The 24,847-nt window shown below is 52.7% G+C and overlaps 1 protein-coding gene across 6 annotated transcripts; it reads left to right on the top strand.

Annotated features, from left to right (window-relative positions):
• Positions 1–5,085: 5,085 nt before the first annotated feature.
• Positions 5,086–24,499, top strand: FBXL19 (F-box and leucine rich repeat protein 19; the record flags this gene model as incomplete). Of its 6 annotated transcripts, none has more annotated exons than XM_082856325.1 (11): positions 5,086–5,127; positions 7,726–7,926; positions 9,322–9,465; positions 9,587–9,673; positions 9,767–9,985; positions 10,485–10,517; positions 11,788–12,299; positions 19,231–19,394; positions 19,485–19,646; positions 23,994–24,212; positions 24,321–24,499. In XM_082856325.1, the coding sequence occupies 11 exons, from the start codon at positions 5,086–5,088 to the stop codon at positions 24,497–24,499; spliced, it is 1,962 nt and encodes a 653-aa protein (XP_082712451.1). The 6 variants fall into 6 exon arrangements, with proteins under 6 accessions (XP_082712451.1, XP_082712448.1, XP_082712449.1 ...); XM_082856322.1 differs by having other exon boundaries at positions 10,485–10,646; XM_082856323.1 differs by lacking the exon at positions 5,086–5,127 and adding an exon at positions 6,692–6,727 and having other exon boundaries at positions 10,485–10,646.
• Positions 24,500–24,847: the final 348 nt, after the last annotated feature.

Here is a 24,847-nt window from a genome sequence, read left to right as displayed (position 1 = left end):
TTACAGTATAGTGGTTTGTTGTGGTAAATATACATAACACAAAATTTACCATTTGAACAATTTTTAAGTGCACAGTTAAGTGGCATTAAGTACATTCACAATGTTATGCAATCATCACCACTATCAATCTCCAGAACTTTTTCAACTTCCCAAATTGAAACTCTGTACCGATTAAACACTAAGTCCCCATTCCCCCTCCCCTGGGCCCTGGTAAACATCATTCCACTTTCTGTCTCTATGAATTTGGCTATTCTAGGGACCTCATACCAGTGGAATCATACAGTATTTGTCCTTTAGTGTCTGATTTGCTTCACTTAGCATACTGTTTTCAAGATTCATCCATGTTGTAGCATGTATTAGAGTTTATTCCTTATTAAGGTTGAATGATATCCCCTTGTGATACTCATGTATGCCACATTCTATTTACCCATTCATTCATCAATGGACACTTAAGCTTGCTTCTACCTTTTAGCTATCGTGAATATGCTGCTATGAACCTGGGTGTACAAATATCTGTTTAAGTCTCTGCTTTCAATTCCCAGAATTGGAATTGCTAGACCATATAGTAATTCTATTTTTTTTTTTTTTTGGCTGTGCCATTTTTTTTGGCATGTGGGATCTTAGTTCCCCGACCAGGGAATCAAACCCATGCCCCCTGTATTGGGAACCCAGAGTCTTAACCACTAGACCACCGGGGAAGTCCCTAGTAATTCTACGTTTGATTAATTAATTAATTAAACATTAACTACACATTAAATTAATGTTTAATTTTTTGAGGGCCCACCATACTGTCATCCACAGTGGCTGGACTATTTTACATTTCCATCAGCAATGCACAGGATTCTAATTTATCCCCATCTTTGTCAACACTTATTTTCTCTTTGTTTTTATTTTTATTATTATTTTTTTCGGCTATGCCGCGTGGCATGAGGGATCTTAGCTCCCTGACCAGGGATCGAACTGTGCCCCAGTCTTAACCACTGGACCGTCAGGGAAGTCCCTGTTTGTTTTTAAGTAATAGCCATCCTAAGGGGTGTGAAGTGGTATCTCATTGTGGTTTTGATCTACATTTCCCAAATGACTAATGATGTTGAACACCTTGCCATGTGCTACTGGCCATTTGTATATCTTTTTAGAGAAATGTCAAGTCTGCCACTTACCTTCTTTAAAGTATATATTTAGGGCTTCCCTGGTGGTGCAGTGGTTAAGCATCCGCCTGCCAGTGCAGGGGACACAGGTTTGAGCCCTGGTCTGGGAAGATCCCACATGCCACAGAGCAACTAAGCCCATGTGCCACAACTACTGAGCCTGCACTCTAGAGCCCGTGGGCCACAACTACTGAGCCCACGCACCTAGAGACTGTGCTCCGCAACAAAAGAAGCCACCACAATAAGAAGCCCGCGCACAGCAACGAAGACCCAACACAGCCAAAAATAAATTAATTAATTAAAAATATATACATTTAAAAGACTAATGACTTTATCATTTTTGTTAAAATGATACCTGTTCATTATAAAAATTGAAGCAAACCAGAAAAGAACAAAGAAGGAAGCAACAAACTACCCTAGTTCACCATCCAGAAATAGTCATTACTGCATTAACATTTGGAGAACATGACTCTAGATATTTCATAAGTAAATAAAGAAAAAATTTATAACAATTCATACAATATGTCCTATTTCAAAACAAAAACATTGTATTTAACTTTATTTGAATTTAACAGAAAAAAAGGAAATGGAAACAGAACTGAAAGGATGATGGAACTTCAGAGAAATGTTTCCTCACTACAAATGACATTTATTTTTAAACATTTTAAATTTTTTTATTAAAAAGTTTAAAGTGAAGTATAGTTGGTTTACAATACCGTGTTAGATTCTGGTGTGCAGCACAAATGACATTTTTTTCATATAATATTTCTCTAAGGTTAAGAAAAAATGATTTTGAAAAACATGAAAGATGGACTCATCTATTAATCACATATTTTAAAAGTAGATGCTGGGACTTCCCTGGTGGCGCAGTGGTTAAGAATCTGCCTGACAATGCAGGGGACACGGGTTCGATCCCTGGTCCAGGAAGATCCTACATGCCGCGGAGCAACTAAGCCCGTACACCACAACTACTGAGCCTGCGCTCTAGAGCCCGTGAGCCACAACTACTGAGCCCGCGTGCCACAACTACTGAAGCCCAGAAGCCTGGAGCCAGTGCTCCACAACAAGAGAAGCCACCGGTTCAATGAAATGAAGAGTAACTCCCACTTGCCGCAACTAGAGAAAGCCCACACGCAGCAACGAAGACCCAACACAGCCAAAAATAGATAAATAAATAAATTAATTTAAAAAAAAGAAGACAAACCTTATTTTTGTACAAATGAAAAGGGGCTCTTGGGTGCTAATACCTTGAGTTTGTTTATGTCTGAGAGGGTCTGAAGTCATTATATTTTAATGTCAACATGGCTGGATTAGAGTATTTTCAACCCATGTTTTAAGTATATATAAATAATATCTGCTCATGGTAAAAATGTCAAACTGCAGAGTAAATTATAAAGTGAAAAGTAAAAGTTTTCCTCTATCTCTGTATGCAGTCTCACTCAGCCATCTCCCTACCCAGCCAGCTGGGGGTGTAGGCCCAGGGCCTGGCACTGAGGTGCTCTACACAGTGTAAAAAATGGTCTTGACCTTCAGTATGCTTATGTTTGTGTCTCAGTTAAGGAAGTGGGGCCAATAGTGCTTACGTTAGGACGGAAGCAAGCTGGATGGGGACTGTGTTGATCTTGTGAGTACAGGTCTTATCCAAAATGGGCAGCCAACTGTTCAGCTCCAGCTGATTCTTTATTTTTAAAATACATTAATTAATTTATTTATTTTTGGCTGCACTGGGTCTTCGTTGCTGTGTGCGGGCTTTCTCTACTTGCGGCGAGCTGGAGCTACTCTTCATTTCATTGAAGCGGTGGCTTCTTTTGTTGCAGAGCACGGGCTCTAGGTACGCGGGCTTCCGTAGTTGTGGCTCGCGGGCTCTAGAGTGCAGGCTCAGTAGTTGTGGCTCTTGGGCTTAGTTGCTCCGCGGCATGTGGGATCTTCCTGGACCAGGGCTCGAACCCGTGTGCCCTACATTGGCAGGTGGATTCTTAACCACTGCGCCACCAGGGAAGCCCCTCCAGCTGATTCTTGTTCAAGGAATGCAGACTCAGTGCTGCTGGATTTCAAGTGAAAGGAGAAATTTGTGGCTGCTCTGCCAAACTTAACACACAAAGGGGCTGCATTTGATCAGTTGGCGGATGCTGCAGTTGCTCTGACGATGGGCTCTGGAGTCTTGGGTTTGAATCCTAGCTCTATCTATCACACATCCATTCCCAGTTTCCTCATCTATAAAATGGGATTCTACCTCATAGGATTCTTATGAGGATCAAATGAGATGCTGAAAGCACATATGAGATGGGCTCTTCATAAAGCTTATAATCTAGGGGAAGAGTCAAATGAACCTCATCTGGGAATTCCACACATGAAGGTTTCACTGGGACAGAGACCAGAAGGATGAACAGTTAACTGGGTGCAGCAGTGGGAAGGGTGGAGGAATGTCAAGAAGGCAGGTAAGAAGGCACAGAGGTAGGAAGCAGTTCCATTTGCTTTGTCAGCTGAGGTGTTTGGGTGAGGGCAGGTGCCTCCAAGACTGGCTGGGCGATTTGCAGCGCCTACAACTTCAGGTTGAGGAATCTGGTCAGTTTGTAAGACCTCAGTCAAATGGAGAATGGGCGCCCCCTGGGAGCAGTACTCGGTACTGGACACAGGAGGACCCAGATGAGCGGTGGGGTAGGAGGGGGTGCGGCTCAAGATGGGGTAGACTGCCTGCCACAGTTTTCTTCTCACAGGAGCTAACTCCTTCCGGCATGAGGGATTCCTGGGATCCCAGAACAGGTGGGCTGGAAGGGACCTCGAAAAAGGAACTACCAACATGTGCCCCGTGTCAGGCCCTGAGCTGGGCATTTTCGTGAACATTATCTTAACACTCCTAGCTCTGCTTCGAGGTAGGTATCGTTATCCCCATTTTTCAGATGAGAAAAATCGAGGTTTGGTGACTTCCCAAGAAGGGGCGGGGATTTTGTATGACTCCAGAGCCTTTCCCCTGGAGCTCTCACGACTTGGAAGCTACCGACTCTCTGAGGTTTGGGGGAACAAGCAACGGGTGTGAGGCGCCGAAGCTTTCCAAGGGACAACAGCGTAATGGTACTTTCGGCCAGAACCACGCCCCCCTTGTCCCGACAACACTGATTTCTGTTGCTTTCCTTTAAGAGCCTTCCCCCGAAAGATGAAGTCCTCGCCACACGGGGAGGCGGATATTATATATTCCTGGATCGCCCGGACGTCTTTCTCCCTCACCCGCATTGATCCCCACTGGTGACATAAATTCTCCCCCGCTACTAGCGAGTGAAGGCATGAGACTACATTTCCCGGCAGGTCGTTCAGAAGGGGGTGGCGGGGATAGAAGGAAAGAGACCCTCTGTTTCCGTCCGCTCTCAATTTAGCGTGTCGGCCGTGATGCATATTTCGACAGCCCACGTCCTTTCTCTGTAGAGCTAAAGAAGGGACTACGTCCCCCAGCAGGCACTGGCGCAGAGGCCGCCATCTTATTGTAGTCCTTTCCCCCGTTTCCGTAGGGAGTAGTCTTAGCGCATGGACTACAAATCCCAGGTCGCCGTCTCCCCTTTCCTTCGGCCGCCATCTTCGCTGGTAGCCCCCGCCCCTTTCCCCTTCCATTGTCTCGACCGAAGATAATAGAGGGGAGCAGGGAAGACTGCAACTCCCGTCAGGCTCTGCGCCAACGGGATGGGGATTTCGGTATTACAGGCGGGCGAGATGGCCAAGGTGGTAGAATGAGGCGATGGGGAGAGGCTAGGTAGCCTGCCATCTTTATGGTAGTCTCCTTATCCTCCTGGATCCGCCATTCTTAAGGAACGCTAGAAGGCCAAGAAACTACTATTCCCATCGCACCTCATAAGATCGACTACTAGTCAGGTGTCCGCCCCTCTTCCGCCATCTTGCTTGTAGTCCTCGTTCCTTTTCACCTTTCCATTGTTCCTGACGAGTAGAAATGGCAACGGGAAGGCAGCAGATGGACTGCGACTCCCGTCAGGTACCACAGACGCGGAGGGTTGTGGACAGGAGGGCGTGTGAGTGCCTGGGAAGGAGGTCGGGCCGGGGAAGAAGGCCATGTTGTTTGTAGTCATCGTTCCCGCTGCCCTATGCTCTGCAACGGGGAGCCTCGGGGTAACCGGACTATAACTCCCGGCACCCTCGGCTCCCGGTTTGGCACGTCCTCCACCATCTTGTTTGTAGTCCCCGCTGGCCCCAACATCCCATTGTTCCCACGGTGGCACCAGCGTCCGCAGGACCGCGAGTCCCGTCGTGCCCTGCGCGTGTTAGTCCTGGAAAGTGGAGGTGGTGGGGGAAGGAGGGGGCAGGGGGCGGGGTTCTTCTGGGAGAAGGAGGGAGTAAAGAGGAGGAGGAGGAGGGAAGGAGGAGAGAGGGGAGGGGGAAGAGAGGAGGAAGGAGGAAGGAGCTCAGGAGGGATGAGAGAGGCGGCCAGGGCCCCGGGCCGAAGCAGCGCGGGGTCGGGGGACCAGGGGGGCTGAGACACCCCAATTGCCCCCTCCCCCTTTTCCTGCCCCCTTCCATCCTTTCCTTCCAGCCTCCTGCTTGAGGAAGGGGATTTATTCAAATTTTATTTAAATCCCTATCTCCGGAGGGTCGCGCGCTGGGGGGAAGGGGAGAGGGCGGGGGCGCGCGCAGGCTGGGGGGGCGGGGCCGAGCAGCTTCCTTCACCCCCCTCTGCTCGCCCCGTAGCAGTCGGGCAGGGGGCCGCAGGCCAGGGGCGGGCCCAGGGGAGGGGGGCAGGTTACAGGGACCCCCCCCTCCCCGGGAACCGGCGGTGGGCGGGGCTTGAACCCCGGAAACGGTGCGGGGGCCCAGGCCTGGCCCAGGACCCCTGGGCCGTGGGGGCCGGGAAGGGGCCAGTTAAAGGGCCAGGGGCGCCGGGGAGAGGCGGGGCGGGGTGGGGGGAGGGGAGCTGGGACTCGGACCCCCGGACTGAGTGGGGCCCGGGCAGAAGCTGTGCACCCTGCGCCCGAGGAGCCCCCGTTGGCCTGGGGGGGCTGAGGGACTAAGCCCCCCAGAGCAGGACCTCCCCCTGGAAGGGCCGCGCCGCAGCCCGTGGGAGGGCCTCGCCCCCGGCGCCCCCCATCTCCACTCGCCGCCGTCCCGGCCTCCGCCGGAGGGAGGGGCCGAGCGCCCTCGGGGGGCCGTGGACCCCGGCGTTCTGAGCGTTTCGCGCCCCGTGCCGCCCGGCCCCCCCGCCGCCGATGGCCGCCGACCCGCCGGGAGCTGCCGAGAAGGGAGAGATGGCTCCCGGGACACGTGTGAGGTGGGTTCATGCGGCTCCTCCTCACCCCCAGACCTGGGCAGCTCCCAGTCCCATTCATCCTCCGCCCGGCCTCTCTCTACCTTACCCGCCCCCAGCCTCACCCTCTCTTTGCTCCAAACTCCTCATCTCTAATTCTCCTTCCTGTTACCTCGCAACCTTGGGGAACTGGCCTTCCTTCCTAGACCCTGCTTCCCCTTGCAGACCCCCATCCCCGCCTGCAGTCGCCGCCCTCCAAGGCCCCTCCCCTGGAGCGCTGGAGGGCCCCTTCCCCCCATGGATGGGTCTGGAAGTCCCTGGAAAGGGGGAAGCTGGGGTAAGACTCTGGCCATAAAGAGATCCTCCAGGCCTGCTGAGTCTGTATGGGATCTTGGAGGATCTGGTTTCCCTGGGAAGGGGAGCCCAAGGGATTCTAGACAATTAGGGGTGGAAAGCAGCTTGGGAAGCTGGGGGGGGGTGCACATGTAGGACTGAGCCCATCGTGAGTTCTGTGGAGATGTCAGGCTGGATTCGAGAATCCCAGGGAATCTCGGAGATTGCCCAGGTTGACCTGAGAGACCCATGAGGAGGCTGTCTTAGAGCAGACGGAGCTCTGTGGGGAGCAGAGGAGTTGAGATTTTTGGCTGAGGAGGGGCTCTGAAGCAGCATCTCAGGGAGGGTTTCCGAGCACTGGGAAGTTGGGCAACAGTGACTCTTTAGGGACTGGGTTAGGGAAGAAGGATACCATTGAATCCGGTGAGGAAATCTAGATTTTAGGGGAAGAGAGATTGGGTGTTAGTAGCTTATGAAAGAGAGAAGAGAGGGAGTAGGAAAGGTCTGGAGCTTCCACCCAGGAATCTGTGGGTATTTGGGAGCTAAATCTGGGGCATTTTAGATTGGGGAGCGCATGGGCTGGAGCACATTTGGGTAACGGGAGGAGTTGGGACCTGTCTAAGGTAACTCCACAGACAAGGAGCCCCTGGCTTTCCAAGGAGCTTTGCTGTGGGGATGTCAGTGGAGAAGGCCCATGTCCCTCTCAGTGTCCTTTCGTCCTCCCTGGCCTAGGCAGGGGGGCACGATGAAGTGTCAGAGCAGGAGTGAGCTCAGGAAGCCAGTTCTCGGGGCTCCCAGAGGGCCCGGGTGAGCTGCTTCAGGGAGAGAGCAGCCTTGCCTAGACGGAGTGGTTCCCCTCACCCCCTGCAGGAGGGACACCTTGTTCCTTGTCTCCCTGGGTAGGAAGCCAAGCTCTGGCTGCCTAGGAGTGGGGGAAGCTGCCAGGAGTCTCCCCGGCCAGGGCCCCAGTGGGCCCCTGACCTTGCCACCCTCCACCCACAGCCCTCGGCGTTGCTGACGCCCCCAATGTCGTCGAGCAGCCGGGGGCCGGGGGCCGGAGCGCGCCGACGCCGAACCCGCTGCCGCCGCTGCCGGGCCTGTGTGCGAACTGAGTGCGGGGACTGCCACTTCTGCCGAGACATGAAGAAGTTTGGGGGGCCCGGGCGCATGAAGCAGTCGTGCCTGCTCCGGCAGTGCACTGCCGTGAGTTCTGCCCCCGCCGTATTGGGCACGCCTGGGGCTCCGGGCACCTTTCCCCAGCCAGCCCCAGCGCCTTTCTGGGTGGCTGGTGGTGACTCCTTAGAGTGTAATGTAAAGTTGCTGTTTGTTCACTCATTCATTCACTGGCTTGTTCAAATATTCGCCAGGCCTGTTTTTGTCCTCAGCTTCAAGCTGGGGCCAGTGTTAGGGTGTACAGAAGAATCCATCCCACGCTGTACCTTCACCTTTTCCCCAACTTTCAGAGGTACAGGCCCATAGAAAGCTCAGGCCCTCTCGTACCCCTTCCCAGAGCTGGCCCTGTGAATAGGTCTTTGCCTTCTTTGGCGTCCTTTCACCTGTTAGAGTGGTCTTGGATTTGAGGCCAGTCTTACCTGCTGTGTGACCTTGAGCAAATCACTTTGAACCTCAAGGTACCTTCTCTGTGAAATGTTTCCTTTGCTGAGTTGTAAAGGTTAAACAGCATGGATATGAATGTAGCTGCTACAAGGCCCAGCACACAGTAGGTATCCAAGAAACATGGGTTTCCTCCCAGCTTCCTCATCCTTTGAGCTTCCCAGGGCTCCAGAGAGTGGTCCTTCCCCAGCAGCCATGAGGAGCCAGCTGCATCCTATGTCCCCCTCATGCCGCCACCTCCCTTTTTTCCTGCAGCCACTCTTGCCTTGTTGGTCTCTTTACCCCACAGCCCCTCCCTTTTCCTCCTTTTTCCCCCAACCCTTGCCTCACTTTCCTTCCTTCTTCCCCACCTGCTGCTTCCTTGAACCTGCCTCACAACCTTCTCGATATGATTCAATATTACTACTGATTTTCCCAAACTCATGTTGTCTGAAGGCCACTCTCCTTTTTCTAGGACCAGCCAGCTGCCTTTAGTGTTCCCAGGGGTCTTGCCAAAACCGGGTTTATTGTGGGGTCCAGGGCAATCCTTGTGCTGCTCACTGAGCAAACTCAGAATCACCCCGAGCTGCTGCTGTGTTCCCTCCAGCTCTCTCTGGGTATTATTGTCACGTTTGCCTACAGTCTTCTTCCTTTCCCAAAGCCAGCTACAATTTCAGGGTCACAAAGGCCCTGGATCCAGATGCAACGATCACAGCAGTAATAACAACCATGTATCAACTACATTTCTTGCATTATCTCATTTTCATGACAGTCTTGCAAGAAAAAAATTCCTAGCCCCATTTTACAGATGGAGAGACAGAGATGTAAGGAGGTTAAATCAGTTGCTCAAGGTCATACTGCCAAAAAGGAGCAAATTCAGGATTTGACCCAATGTGGCCCACAGGTTCTGAACCTCATCCAGCAGCTGGCCAGGATCCCCAGAAAGAAGGGTCTTTCTCCTGCTGCTTGCTTTTGGGGTCCCTGACGTCCTCTCTCCCCCGACAGCCTGTGCTCCCACACACAGCTGTATGCCTCTTGTGTGGGGAGGCTGGGAAGGAGGACACAGTGGAGGGAGAGGAAGAGAAATTTGGTTTGAGTCTCATGGAGTGTACAATCTGCAATGAGATCGTCCACCCTGGCTGCCTGAAGGTGATGGCCCTGGGGACCCTGGAGGCTGGGGTAGGGCAGATGGTCGGGGAGCAAGGAGGTGGGCTAGGCTGCCTCTGAGTTTGCTGGCAGCTGACATCCACTCCCTGCCCTCTGCCTGCAGATGGGGAAGGCTGAGGGTGTCATCAATGCAGAGATCCCCAACTGCTGGGAGTGCCCTCGCTGCACCCAGGAAGGCCGGACTAGCAAGGTAGGGGCTGGGGCTTGTCTGGGTGCTAGGCTCTGGGTAGGCGGGAGGTTGGGGATCTGTGCAGAACCTCACCCCCAGCTTCCATCTCCCCAGGATTCAGGTGAGGGACCAGGCCGTCGCAGGGCTGACAACGGCGAGGAGGGCGCCAGCCTGGGGAGTGGATGGAAGCTGACGGAGGAGCCGCCACTTCCACCACCCCCACCCAGGCGCAAGGGTCCCCTACCTGCTGGGCCCCCCCCAGAGGACGTGCCTGGGCCCCCCAAAAGAAAGGAGAGGGAGGCAGGGAATGAGCCCCCTACCCCAAGGAAAAAGGTGAGCCAGGGAGCATGCTCACTAGGTCCAGCGTAAGGGATTCTGGGAGCTGTAGTCCTGTTCCTTTTAGAGGGGAGTGGGCCCTGGGAGATAGTGCTTCATGGGTTTCCCCCAGGGATTGTAGGGAGATGTAGTTCAGGAGTTGTTGGTGGGCGGATGGTGCGTGCTCAGTATGGTGGAGAGGTACAGGTGAGAGGCAAATGGCACTGGACAGGAAAGCTTTGGGTGCTTTAGGGAAGAGGCAGAGAGCATGCTCAAATTAGCTGCTGCAGAGGAGGAAGGAGGGGCTGGAAAGGGCCTGAGGGGGAAGAAAGAGGAGATGAGAGCATGCTCAGTGAGCCAAGATACTGGTTACAAGGTGAGCATGCTCAGAGTTCTCCCTGAGATGGGGGCTTCTGGGATTTGTAGTCTAAGAGGAGAGCATAGATCTTAGTTTTGTGGACAGTGTGGGGCTAATGGCATCTGTCCCTTTCCCCCTATCTCCTTCTTGCCTTGGTAGGTGAAAGGAGGCCGAGAGAGGCACCTGAAGAAGGTGGGTGGAGACGCCTGCCTCCTCCGAGGATCGGACCCAGGCGGCCCCGGCCTTCTGCCCCCCAGGGTTCTGAATCCAAGCCAGGCTTTCTCGTCCTGCCACCCTGGGCTCCCTCCCGAGAACTGGGAGGTGTGCCGGGGACCTCCTCCCTCCCCTTCCCACCTTTCCTTGCCCCACCCTCCACCCTGAAAACAGAAATCTGTCCCTTCCTGCCTACGTTGTCCTGCCCCAGCCCCACTTGGCCATGATGGGCATTTGGGCCTCTGGGAAGAGTGGAGGGGGAGAGTGGGTTGGGGCCAGGCCACAAGAGCCCCGGATTTCCCAAGAACCCTTGGGGTGTCATCTGACCCATTTGCCTTGTCTTTCCAGACCTTAAAGGGGAAAGAACTGAGTTCAAATCCCTGTTCAGCCACTGACTCCCTGATTGGTCTTGGCAACTTGTCAGCTGCTCTGAGCCTCAGTTTCCTCATCTGTGAAATGGAGATGATACTACCTCCCTTACCCCATCTATGCCACCGAGCTGTTTAATGACATTAAAGTAAACGAGCTTTGTAAACTGAAAATGTACTAGATTCTAGGGAAATAAGGCCCAGAGAGGTTTAAAGACTTGTCCAACGTCACACAGCAAAGCTAGAATTCAGATGCCACTTTGCACTGACACATTGAATGCCAGGGTCTGCCTGATTGTGTTCAAATTCTGCCTCTGCCATTTATCAGTTTGTAACCTTGGGCAAGTCCCATAGTCTCTGAGCCTAAGTTTCCTCATGTCTAAAAAGAGTGGCCCAAGTTGCCCACTCCATCCCAGCACTGTGAGGATGTCATGTGTCAGGTTGGGAGGCTCCACCCAGGGCCAGACAGTCATTGTTACTCTTACATCATTGAAGAGACACTTGAAATTGTCTGGTCCAGCGTTCCATGTTGTAGATGATGAGAAAGGGGCTTCCCAATGTCACACAGAATGCATAGCCCAGCCAGTACTCAAAACTAGACCTGTATGTGTTCTCCACACCTCACTGCTTTTGGAAACTCATAAGCTAGTGAGACCCATAAGACTTAATTCTTTGGATCAGCGCCTTCATGTGACAGATAAGGAAAGTGAAAAGTCCAGAGAGGGCCATGGCTTGACTGAGGCCTCATGTCACTCAGGAGCAGAGCCAGGGCTGGAACTCAGGACTGTCCCTCGGGCCGTTCATCCCTTGGTGACTCCTCAGGGATAGGGGGTGGGGAGGTATGTGTCAGGCCCTAGAACAGCCTTCCTCTCTCCCCGCAGAAACCAAAGCCGCCTTTGGCCTCTGCGGAGGGCCCGGCGGTGCCGTCCCCATCACCCCAGAGGGAGAAGCTGGAGCGTTTCAAGCGGATGTGCCAGCTGCTGGAGCGGGTGCCTGACACCTCCTCGTCCTCGTCAGACTCCGACTCGGACTCCGACTCGTCAGGCACATCCCTGAGTGAGGATGAGGCTCCTGGGGAGGCCCGGAATGGGCGACGGCCAGCCCGGGGCAGCTCAGGCGAGAAGGAGAACCGCGGGGGGCGGCGGGCTGTGCGCCCTGGCAGTGGGGGACCCCTCCTCAGCTGGCCCCTGGGCCCCGCCCCCCCGCCCCGGCCCCCACAGCTGGAGCGGCACGTGGTGCGGCCCCCACCTCGAAGCCCCGAGCCCGACACGCTGCCTCTGGCTGCCGGATCCGACCACCCCCTGCCCCGAGCCGCCTGGCTTCGAGTCTTCCAGCACCTCGGGCCCCGAGAGCTATGCATTTGCATGCGAGTCTGCCGGACTTGGAGCCGCTGGTGAGTGGCCTGGACAGGCCTGGATTCCATTGCCCACACGCTCCTCGCTTGCTGTGTGACCTGTAACAGATCCCAGAGCCTCCCTGGGCCTTGTTTTTGTAATGATAATGTTTCTGCAGGATGTACATACTGCGGTGTGGTACTTCCGTGTTGACTATGTACAGGTTGCTTTTTATATATGAGGTCACTGAACCCTCACAACTTTGTGAGGTGGGTACTGTTATCCCATTCTTCAGATGAAGCTGAGGTCAAGGTCATGTGGAGAGGAAGCAGTAGAACCAGGAATTTGAGCCCAGTCCTTCTGGCTCCAGAACCTTTCCTCTTAATAACTGTCATTTATGAGTGCTTAGTACGTGCCAAGCATAGTGCTGACTGCTGTGCCTGCATCATCTCACTTGCTTTTCACCTCCCTCTGCTGAGGACAGTCTTATTATTGGTCCCACTTACCCATAAGAAAGCCCTTTGCCGAGTGGCCTCTGTCCTCCCAGAGGCAGCCATATTTGGGCCTCCTGATACTGCTTGGAACTTCTCTGTGGCCTGGAGCCACCACCAGCACCCTCTGCCTGCCCTCCTCCCATCTCCCCACTGCTTTCTTTTCTTTTTTTTTTTTTTTTTTGCGGTACACGGGCCTCTCACTGCTGCAGCCTTTCCCGTAGCGGAGCACAGGCTCCGGACGCTCAGGCTCAGATGCCATGGCTCACGGGCCCAGCCGCTCCACGGCATGTGGGATCTTCCTGGACTGGGGCACGAACCCGTGTCCCCTGCATCGGCAGGCGCACTCTCAACCACCGCGCCACCAGGGAAGCCCCTCACTGCTTTCTGAGTCTTGTTTCTACAGAAATGGTGGTCATCTTCCCAAACCCCTGGTCTTCCTCTTTGGTCCTGCCCTTGGCAACCCCCCCACCTCTCCATCAAACTCCTACAACACTCCTCCCTCCATACCACCCCCCCCAAAAAAGAGCACATAGAGGCTTGCTGCATGTTGACAAACCTTCATTCACTTTCATGTTCCCATGAAACTGTTTAGGGCAGATACTGTATCTGTTTCAGCTTCATGTTCTCAGCACAGGACAAAGGGTAGTGTAGGTGCTCAAAAAACATTTTATTAAATGAGTAAATCCAGACTCTTTCCCAGGCCCTTACTGTGGGCCAGGCATCCTGTTGGACACTTTGTAAACATTAGCTGATGTGTTCCTCATAATAACAGCCCTGCGAGGTGGGGGAATGAGGGACACCTGAAAGCACAGTGCAGTTAGTGGCTGACCTCAAACCCCAGTCCTTTTCCTAAGGATTTTGGGGTGCTTGTTCATACTTTCTGGTCTCTGTGGAAGCTATATAGCTAAGAAGAGAGGAAGGTAGGCTCTGGAGGTAAATTACCTGTAGGTGAATTACTCTTTCTCTGATGAGCTGTATGCTATCGGGCTAGTTCCCTTAACTTCTCTATGCCTCAATTTCATCATCTGTTAAAACAGGGGAACCAAGGCATTTACTTCCTAGTGTTTTTGTAAGCTAATATACATAAAAAGATTGAGAACAGTACTTAGGAAAGAGAAACTTCTCAGTGCCTTAACAGCAATCATTATTACTCACTCAGCTACAAATATTTACTGAAAGCATAGACTTTTACATCCTCAGAACACAGATCTGTGCCCTTGAAGAGCTCCCAGTCAAACTGCAACATAGAAGCAAATAGTTACAGCAGTTGCTGGGGATCACCACCCTTGTCTCAAGTAATAATTGCGGAAATGTTTGCTGAGGCCTCTTCATCAGGGCCAGCCCTGTGTTTGGCACGTGGGATCCAGACCTTTAAGAGGACCTGATTTCTGCCTCAAGGGGAGACTTGTGACTGGAGGCGGACGAAGCAGAGAAGCTGGACTGGACGGTGGTTTCCAGCTTGGGCCCTGGAGTCTGGCACCCATGGGTTTCATCAGCTGTGATTCCTGCACCTCCTGGATGAAATGGCCATGGCTGGATAACTATACCTATCAAGGACTCCCTTTTCCTGTCTGTAGTCCGGGTTCATATCAATACCTTGTAGGGATAAAATGAGGTGGTTCTTGCAAAACATTCAGCACAGTACCTGAAGGGTGCTAAACACTCGATAAAGTAGTGGCTTTTGATGAGAAGGATGAGGGGAAGGCGGAGCAAGGGCCTGTGTGGGGCACAGTGGGACCAGTCAGGAGGCTCTGCCAGCGTAGGCACAGAAGCAGGGGCAGTGAGGATGGAGAGGAGGGACTGGAGTTGGGAACTTTTTAAGAAGCAGAATGGCTTGGATTTGGTGACTGAATGGCTGTGGGGGCAGCAGGGTGACTCTCAACTGAGTTTCTGGTCCATGAGCCTGGGTGGGCAGCAATGCCATGGCCCAGGCTTGGGAGTACTGAGGAGGGGCAGGTTCCGGGATAAAGCCAAGAGCTCAGATTTGCCGTGTTTGGTCTGAAAGGCCTTTGAGCCAGTCAGGAACAAACAGGAGAGAGAGCAGCTGGATGTACAGGTCTGATGCTTAAAAGAAATATCCAAGTTCGGGAGTTTGTAACCTATAGGTAGCGACTTCAAGGAAGAGGGCAGAAATCAGAATGTCAGCATTTGTGAGTTAGAGAAAGAACAGGCAGAGAGAGATCGAGGGCACGAGTGTGTCCTGAAGGAGAGAGGTTGATGAAGGAGTGAGTGACGAGCAGGGTCGGGTGTTGACGAGAGGTCATGAGAGGCCAAGGACTAGAAGTGGCAGTTGGATTTTGCTACAAGGAGGCGTTGATATCTTTGGCTGTGCTACGTGGGGGTGAGGGCACTGGAGCCAAGTCGCCTGGAGTTGAGGTTGGACTTGATCTGTTTGTTCTCTGCTGTGTCCCTAGTTTCTAAGATACGTGGGATACAGTAGGTACTGAAAAAACACTTGTTGAATGAGTGAATGAATGAAAGTGAGGAAATCAGGATAGAATGTGGAAAGAGGTAGTGAAGGTGGAGTGGGAGAGAAATTTGTAGGTGGGAGAGCAGGAGGTTGCAGGCTTTCCTGTCTGGTGCCTTTCATCTTCTCTTGGAAACGGGCGGCAGGGTGATCTGCCCAGGCGAGCGGAGGGAGGGCGGGTGGACAAGGCCTGGGGGAGCTGCTGAGTCGCAGGGAAGAGGGTTGGGACTTTGGAGGAAATGAGCAAGGAAGGAACTAGACCCCAGGTTCAAGGCAGTTAGGGTTAGGAGTAAAGACTTAGAGGTGGACAGATTGGAGGACAGCGGTGGCAGCAGGGAGTCCAGAGAGCTGAGAAGGAAGAACTGTCTTCGGTTGGAGCCAGGAGGCTGTGCATTCCTTACAGGTGGCAGTTTGGGCTGGTCTGGCTCTGTGGCCCCAGAGGGCCTCTGCAAGAGGGAGGTTTTGCACTCGAATTTGGGGATTTGGAGGTGGGCTTAGTAGGGTGCTGACTTGGTCAGGGGTGTTGAGTCAGGGGGAAAGGGAATGGGGTAAGGCATTTGAACATAAAGTTCTACCTCCCCTGGCTTGATGTATGCTTTGGCCTCAGACTTCTTCTGACCTCTTGCCTAAGTGTCATTCTCTAGTCTAGAAGGAACTTGGCCATGGCTCCCTGTCACTTTCACAACGAACTTCCACGGTCCTGTTGGACATCTGGACACGAACAGTGACTACACTAAACACTTCTTCTTTTTAGAGAAGCCCTTCAGAAGGGTCCTGCACTATCTCCCTTCTTCTTTTTTTTAACGTCTTTCATTTAATTTTTTTCAATCATTGTTTTAAAAAAATGGAAGTATAGTTAATTTTCTCTCCCTTCATTTATGCAGCAAACCTTTGAAATAAGTGCTGCCTTTACCCCATTTTATGGTATGGAAAGCAGAGGCCCAGAGAGAGCAAGTGACTTGCCTAAGGTCACTCAAAGCACAGAGGTGGCAGAGCTGGGATTTAGATCCCCACGGCTCACACTCCTCACCTCTGAGCTCTATGGCCACAGCCGTCCAGCCTGGCATTCCAGCCCTCCTTGCCACGGCACCCCTACCCTGGGCCTCCTCTAGCCTCACCCCTGCCTCTTCTCCACTTCAGAATTCAGGCTCTCGACCCAGACTAGCCTGGTTTACAACCTGGCTCTGCTACCACTAATAGCTGTGGGATGTTGAATAAGTCTCTTAACCTCCCTGGGCCTCATTTTCCTTACCTCTAAAAAGGAGACTAGTATTTACCTCCTAGGGCTGTTGTGAGGTTAAATGCTTAGTGCACAGAATGCAGTAAACCCTCAGTGAACACTAGATGTTAGTGCTAGAGTGACTGTCATCGTCATCCTCATCGTTAAGGGGAGATGATGAATTGCCCTTTGTTCCTGCTGCCTCAGGTTCTCAGAGCTCTCCGTTTTCTCTCTGTGCACTGGGCCTGGATACTGGTTCTTCCTCATCTGGAACTCACATCATCTTCCTCCCCTCACCGGAATAACTACTGCCTTCCTTTTTTTTTTTTTTTTTTTTGCCGCGCTGCGTGGCAGGCAGGATCTTAGTTCCCCGACCAGGGATCAAACCCGTGCCCCCTGCAGTGGAAGCTCAGAGTCCTAACCACTGAACCGCCAGGGAAGTCCTAACTACTGCCTTCCTTAAAGTCTCAGATCAGGCATTGTCTCCCTGGGAAGCTCCCCCTCCCAGTTTCTCATTGACTCTTATCATGTCCCTTGTTGCCTTACTTACTGTGGACTTAGCTGATACTCCCCTGTTTTCTCACTGTTCCATGCCTGGACACTTAGTATCAGTAGGGCCCTCAGTGACTGTTGGCTGCCACTCTGAGGTTTAAACCCAGTGTTCTGGTCATCTAAGGGCAAAGGGACAAATTAGCTACAGCCAGGAAAAGTCAGGAGAGACTTCCTGGAAGAGGAAGCACTGGAGCTGAGCCCTGAGTGATCTGGGGTGGATGGCATTTCTGTCAGTCACACATGTGCCAAAATGCGTTGGCACCAAACAGTGTGTGTCTATAGGCGGGCAGGTGGTTTGGCCTGGCTCTTGTGGAGTACGATATAGAAACAGTTGGTGGCCTATGTGTGCCCCCAGGGGGAAGGGTTCCCTTCTAGCCGTGGAAGATACAGGAGGGCTTCAAGGTGGTGGCGGCAGTTGAGCTGGAACTCAAGACTGTGTTCGGAGTGAGCAGAGAGATTTTGGATGGAATAGGATGGAGAAAAGGACCTAGGGGCAGAGCTGGGTTGAAGATGGGTTACTTTGGGGTTTGTTTTTTTCCTTTTCCTTTTTAGAATTGGAGAGATTTGCAAATGTTTATTGGTTGAGTGGACGGAACCAGGAGAGGGAGAGGCTAGAATGCCAGAAGAGGGGGGAAATGGTAGGAGGTGACAGGTGGGACAGAGGGGTGGAGTTGTTCAGATTGAAGGCTTAGTGTCTGTGCTTCCAACTTTCCCTAAAATGTCACCCGGGACTCTGGAGTGTGCCTGGCAGTTGTAAGTGGCACAAAAACATGGCTTAATCCTTCCATTATTGATAGTTTTGAAAAGGAAATCTCTCCATTGGGTGCTATTACATCTTTAACACCTCTCTAATACTTATCTCCCTGTTTAATAAAAATAGTCTTTAGATAGTAGCCAAGAGCCACAGAAACACCTAGCTAGAATTTAGTAACCCTAGCCTGTTATTATGGTGTTTATTTCTAAGGGTAACATTTATGTGAAACAATACTGGTTTTAAGTTCAAAGAGGGGAATCAATTTAAACATAAATTCATGTTCTGCAGATGAGTGGATAGCGAATGACTAGAGTTTGGGCATCACTGCCCCAGCCCAGGGCTTCTTGAAGGGAAAGCCTCCAGAATGGGGGCTGGGAGGGAGATAAGAGACAGCTTCCCGCATCCCTGCTCACCCCTGCTGCTTCTGACACAGTTCATCTAGCCCAGTGGGAATTTCCTGACATGGCTTTGAACTACTGTACTAGAAGAAACTTTTCAAACTGAGTCTTGAGGAACTTCAGTGTACTACAAAGTATTAGTAGATGACCTTGGGAGAGATGGGGAAGGGTTCCCTGGTAAAATAAGTTTGGGAAGCCCTTTTCCAGGTCTCTGCATGTTGGCCTAGTCAAGGCTCTCAGAAATGCTGGGGTCAGGATCAAACAAACCTGTTTGTTTGTTGAGGCCTCATTCGTCTTTGTAGTTTCAATACCTGGGACCTACTAGGCCTTCCATAAACACTGACTGAGTGTATAAATGGGAAGCCATAAATGAGGTGTGTTGTAGGGGGTGCTCTGTGGGAGCTTTGAGTGGTTCACACTGGCTTGGCATCATCCATTCATGCAACAGATGTGCAACAGGTAATGTCCTATGCACCTGGCCCAGTGCTGGGCACTGGGGCTGCTGAGGGGAAGAAGCCAGGGCTGCCCGCGTGGAGCCTCCATTCTAGTTGGAGGGATACAGTAATCAAAGAGAGACTAGGGCTGTAAGTCAAGCCTTGGGCAGCTGGTCCTCAGGATGGGCAGACGCGAATCAAGGGCAGAAATTAATAGAGGATGAGAAGTGCCCACAGCCACCATAAGAAGCCCAGGGTAGGGATGGGACGCTGCTGAAAGATCTCTTTGGGGCTCCATCAAATACAGTGTGTGTGGCGGGGTGTCTTTGGCAGAACGGCAGAACGCTTTAGCAGCTGTTAAGTCCCACTAACTATAGTAACCCCATTTGAGCTTACAACAACCTTGTGGGCAGGCTGAGTCTGGACTGTCATCTCTACAAGGCCTCTGAGGCTCAGAGGAGTGAACTTGCCCAAGGTCTCACATCCAGTTAGTGATGGAATTGACCCCTGAGCCCAATGCTCTTGGCCTGGGTCCTGGGGCTTCCTGCCCTCCCCGCTATCTTATATGGACCAGGAGAGAGCTGGGGTGAACCGGTTAGCATGGGGGTGGGGAATTGTGGGCTCCCTGAGAGCCGAGGACTGAGGTCTCTGTCTTCCCCTTGTGGCCAACAGGTGCTACGACAAGCGTCTGTGGCCTCGAATGGACCTGAGCCGGCGGAAGTCACTGACCCCGCCCATGCTTAGTGGTGTGGTTCGTCGCCAGCCTCGAGCTCTGGACCTCAGCTGGACAGGTGTCTCCAAGAAGCAGCTCATGTGGCTTCTGAACCGACTGCAAGGTAGTGCCAGGTGGTGAGGTGGGACTGGGGGGAGGAGGGGGACAGACCTAGGACGGAGTCCTCCTAGCACCAGTTTCCCGACGCCCCCAGGCCTGCAGGAGCTGGTGCTCTCTGGCTGCTCCTGGCTCTCCGTCTCTGCCCTGGGTTCAGCCCCACTGCCGGCCCTGCGGCTCCTGGACCTCCGCTGGATCGAGGATGTTAAAGACTCCCAGCTCCGAGAGCTGCTGCTGCCTCCGCCAGACACCAAACCAGGTGCAGCCTCTGTTGTAGAAGGGGTCGGACAAGGTGGGGGTATGAGGCCTCCAAGGTCTCTTCTGACTCCTGCTGGGTATTAAAGGATTTGAAGAAAGGACAGGATACATGAGTTTGAGTAGACAGGCCCTGCTTGGCCATTGTTCATTCATTCACTCTCCTGCTGAGTGCTGGGCCCTGTGATCAGAGCTGAGGGAACAGGATGAGGAGGATGTAGCCCCTGTCTTCTAGGAGGAAGATGATTATGGGATGAAACACATACAGGACAGGAGGATGACACGATTCTGGGAGAAGCCAGGGGATTGGGAGTGAAGTCTCTGGGTGTGGCGGGCACTACTGGAGAGCCTTCGCCAGAGGGAGCAGCGGTGACCGCTGTGGAAGAATGCAGGCCCAATGTGGCTGGTCAGTTCCATCTGTCAAGAGGAGCCAGAAATAAGGATTTTCTGTGAAATATCCTGGTTTTTAAATGATGGCAATTAATTCAGATTCTTTTAAAATTCATGTGTGGAGCCAGCAAAAACATGACTGAGCAACAGATTTGGCCCCTAGATCCTTTTGTCCTACAGTGAAAGGATAAGGATTTTGCTGAGGGAACAGAGCAGAAAGAGAGAGCCAGTTGACTTGGGAGGTTGTGTGGCGGTGGTAGTTTCATTTCCCAAGTCAGACCAGCCACCTCTTCACCTGGTCAGGCCCAAGTCACCTGGTCAGGCCCAGACCTCTTCACCTGGTCAGGCCCAAGTCCCCCGCCAGGTAAAGTCAGCTTTATGGCACACATAGTTCTGGGTCTGGCCCTATGTAGGGCCCTGGAGACCTCAAACTGAGTCAGACCCATTCCCCGCCCGGGTGGAACCCCAGTCATGCGGAAGAGAGAGACTCAGAAATAGAAGGTTATGGCGTGACATGGTGGGAGCTGTGGTCGGGGGGCGGGGGGCGAGTGGTGGGCAGGAAGGCAGTGAGAGAAGCCCTCCTTGAGGGGGTGCTATTTGAACTGAGTCCTGAAAGGGACAGCGTTTTCCCAGGGAGTGTGAGGCAGGAATAAACAGTTTTACGGGATGTGAGAACCATATTGGCAAAGGGGGATGTTGGGAACTGAGGCTGGTCAGGTGAGCACAGGCCTGGTCACTTTGGGGGTCATATGGAGGTGTGAGGTGGGGATGCTGAGGCCTGGGGCTCTTTGTCTAGCTCTAGCCAGGAGATGGGATACTCAGGGCATCTTCTCTGGCCCCCACCAGTCTGTTTTCCATAATGAAGCCGGTGAACTATCCAGAAGGTCAGATCTGTCCACGTCATCCCATGTTCTACACTCGTTCTCATTGCTCCCTGGTGGTCTTTGGATGAAGATCAGTATTTTACCACAGTCGATAAAGCCTGGTCTGGCTCCCACTGACCTGTGGTGTTCTTACACTTCAGCCTCCTTGCCAAGTGTCCTCCAGCCCCAGGGCCTTTGCCCACTCCTCTTTGCTTAGAATGCTCTATCCTTCTTCACCTGATGAACACCTAATTGTCTTTCAGGTCTCAGCGTAAATGTCACTTCCTCCTAGAAGCCCTCCATGATCTTATCCCCCATTGAGATTACAGTCCCTCTTTTAGAGAACAGTCCCCTCCCAGCATATCACTGTACAGTTGTGAAATGATTTGGTTAAAATTAGTTTCCTCCCACAAGATTCTTAAGCTCTGTGAGGGTGAGGACCATCCGCTCACCCCAGCACCTTGCTTTCACAGCTCTCTTTCATGGCTCCCTTCTTCCCACCCCATACTCCTCCACAGCAGTCTTGGAAGGGGAGTAGAGGAAGAACTAGGATTTTTCCCATTTTCTGGATGAGGCCCCAGGGGCCCAGAGGGGTTGAGAGCCAGACCTGAGCACCCACCCACTGCCCACTCTTACTGGAGTTGGACTGAGCATTGGGAACAGTGCGTTCCAGGAGGTGAGAAAGTGCCGGTTATCTGGCAGACTGACTCCATCTCCTCCTGCTTCAATTCACTTCAGTCTAAGCCCCTTTCTCAGGAGCTTGCAAAGGTGAGCTGTCCAGGCCTCCAAGGCCTAAATTCTCGTTGGGACTTTACACCCACCTTTATCATCTTGGCTCTGTGGCTTCGTGCAGCATTCCTGGAGCAAAACAAAGTTTTCCTACTTCCTTGCTTTTGCCCCTGCTGTTCTCTGCCTAGCTACGCTTCCCTCCCATGTTCCCTCTCCACATGTTCAAATGCTTAAAGACCCAGCTCAGTGAAATCCTCCCTGACGCCCACTTCTCCCGCCCCAGCCACATGTGACCTCTCTTTCCTCTGCTTCCCTCTATTGACTCTTAGCTGTGGCCCGAGGTTGAGGGCATCTGCAGATATATCCCCTTTCCAGGCTCTCAGCTCCGCAAAGAAAAAAAAAAAAGAGGTAGAATTCAGAGATTGCCAAGTCAGGTGCCCACAGACTTGGTGGCCTGGCAGGTTGCAGAAGTGGTGGGCTTGGTGCAGGACGTTAGGGAGTACACCATGCAGCTTTCATCATCAGGTGAAAGGGGTAGCCCAGTGAGGACAGAGCTGACAATTTTTCAAGGAAAAGCTCCACATCAAAAATTTCTTTATAAAAATGTTATTTTGGAAATTCCATGGCAGACCAGTGGTTAAGACTCCAAGCTTTCACTGCTGAGGGCCCAGGTTTAATCCTTGGTCGGTGAACTAAGATCCTGCAAGCCACATGGAGTGGCAAAGAAAAAAAAGTCCTTTTATGTAGCATCAGTCCCTGAGAAAATTTTTAGCACTATGCAGACACCATAGAACACTTGTGTAGGCTAGCTTCCTGACTTTGTGACATCTGATCTAGTTTATTTAGGAGCTAGGCTGGTGTCTGGAAAGCAGATAGCGCTGTGGGAAGAGTTTGGACTTAAGAGTCACAAGGCCTCGTGTCCTGGCTCTGTTAATTCAGATCTTGGATAGATTGTTTAGTGATTTGAAGCCTCAATTTTCTCATCTGTAAACAGGAATGATGATCAGAGAGAACTTGTTTCCCAAGGCTGTGGTTCTTAAAGTGTGGTCTCTGGACCAGCAGCTCAACATCACTGGAGAACTTGTCTTTTTTTGTTTGGTTGGTTTTTTTTGGCCACACCAGGCGGCATGCGGGATCTTAGTTCCCCAATCAGGGATCGAACCCTGCAGTGGAAGCACACAGTTGTAAACACTGGACCGCCAGGGAATTCCCTGGAGAACGTATTAGGAAAATAAACTCTGAGGCCCCACCTTAGACTACCTGAACTCTGGGGGCGGGGCCAGCTGCCAGGGAGATGCAGAAGCCTCTCCAGTTGGAGAGCCACTGGCCTAGGAGCAGGCAGCCACTTAGTTGGTGCATGCTCAAGCAATGGCTGCTGGTGCACCAAGGGAATTAAGTTACAAAAACCAAAAGCGGAAATGCAGAATTGTGGTAGACACAATAAATGGAAAGCTTTGGGTGCAGAGTTAAGGGGTGGGTGCTCTTCTACCCTGGAGATAGAGGAAGAGGAGACCTCTGAGCTCAGACCAGAAAGCCAGGGACCCTGGCCAGGCAGGGGATTGAGCACAGGTGGCCCCAGGCAGAATCTCTTGGGGTAGGGTCCCCTGTGGAGTTTGGCCCAAGTATTTGGCGGGGAGAGAGAGGAGTTTGGAGCTGAGACGGGTGAGATCTTGTAGGAACTGGAATGTTCTACCAAGGAGATTGGACTTCTCTGAGGTGCCCTTGGAAAGTTTTTAGCAGAGGAGGGATGTGGTCTCATTTGCATTTGAGAACGGCTCTCTTTGGATGAGTGAGTGAGGAGGCTGGGGCAGGAGTTCAGGCAGGAGTGGGGTCGCCCCAGTGGTGAAGGGATCCAGATGGGGACTCCACTGATCGTGGAAGGAGAGAGATGTGCCAGAGGAGCCTGCTGGGATGGCAGTTCCATCGGGGATGTCATTTGTTGGATGAGTGGCTACATATTGAGCACCTATGCCCCAATTCCTGGGCACAGAGCAAGAACAAGACAGACAGAAATTCTTGCCTTCATGGAAGTGGCATTCTAGTGGGACAAGAGGAAAAATATATAATATGTCAGATGGTGAGAAAAAGAGGGAAAAGTGCAGGGAAGGGGTTTGAGTATGTGGAATGTTGCAGTTTCAGGTGGAGTAATCATGGAAGGCCTCCTTGAGGAGGCAGTGTGAGCACTGGACAGATGAAATGATGTCGAGTTGTGTGTGTTTGGGGGAGAAGAGCAAGCCACATAGAGAATGCAAGTCGAGGTTCTCTTATAGTGGGAGCAGGTTTAGGGGGTGGTGAGGGATGAGTGTGGAGACACAGCTGGTGCAGGGATGGCAGCAGCCAGGAAGCTGACCTCTTCTCTGCCTGCCCAGGGCAAACGGAGAGCCGTGGGCGGCTGCAGGGGGTAGCTGAGCTGCGCCTGGCCGGCCTGGAGCTGACGGATGCCTCCTTGCGGCTTCTGCTGCGCCACGCACCCCAGCTGAGCGCCCTGGACCTGAGCCACTGCGCCCACGTTGGGGATCCCAGCGTCCACCTCCTCACGGCCCCCACCTCCCCGCTCCGAGAGACCCTGGTGCACCTCAACCTCGCCGGTAAGCGTGGTCCCTTGTCTGTCCATCCTGCTAACCTCTTGGTCCCTGTGGTCCATGCCCACCCGCTACTCACCTTCCTGGTCTCAGCTGCCATTGCCCCATCCCCAGGTTGCCATCGCCTCACGGACCACTGCCTCCCGCTGTTCCGCCGCTGCCCGCGCCTACGCCGCCTAGACCTGCGCTCCTGCCGCCAGCTCTCCCCTGAAGCTTGTGCCCGGCTGGCAGCCGCCGGGCCCCCTGGCCCCTTCCGCTGCCCAGAGGAGAAGCTGCTTCTCAAGGACAGCTAGTTGGGTGCCCCCCACCCTCCCCCAGGACTCATCAGGAGCCTGGACCTCAGGCCTTCATTTCACCCCTGCCAGGAGGCCAGGTTCCCCACCTCATGACTAGGGATTCCTGCCCAGGGACTTGAGCCAGCCTCCCCCCCTCTACCCCCTGCACTGATATCTCTGGGGGTCTCTCCTTCCCATCCCCTCCCCCTTCCACCTGCTTCATTGTCCATTCCCTGGGGGGAGTGGGTCAGAGGTACTGGGGGGTGCTGAGCCAAAGGGATGGTGGGAGGGGGGCAGAGGTGCAAGTCTGAGGGAGGGAGAATGGGGAAAGGGTATCTGCACACAGGATACTGGGAGCCAGGGGCT

The sequence above is a fragment of the Leucopleurus acutus genome (genome assembly GCF_964270905.1).
Source record: "Leucopleurus acutus genome assembly, chromosome: 16".
NCBI lineage: Eukaryota > Metazoa > Chordata > Mammalia > Artiodactyla > Delphinidae > Leucopleurus > Leucopleurus acutus.
Note: the sequence above shows the minus strand (reverse complement) of the source record. Positions and strands in the feature narration are given on the sequence as shown.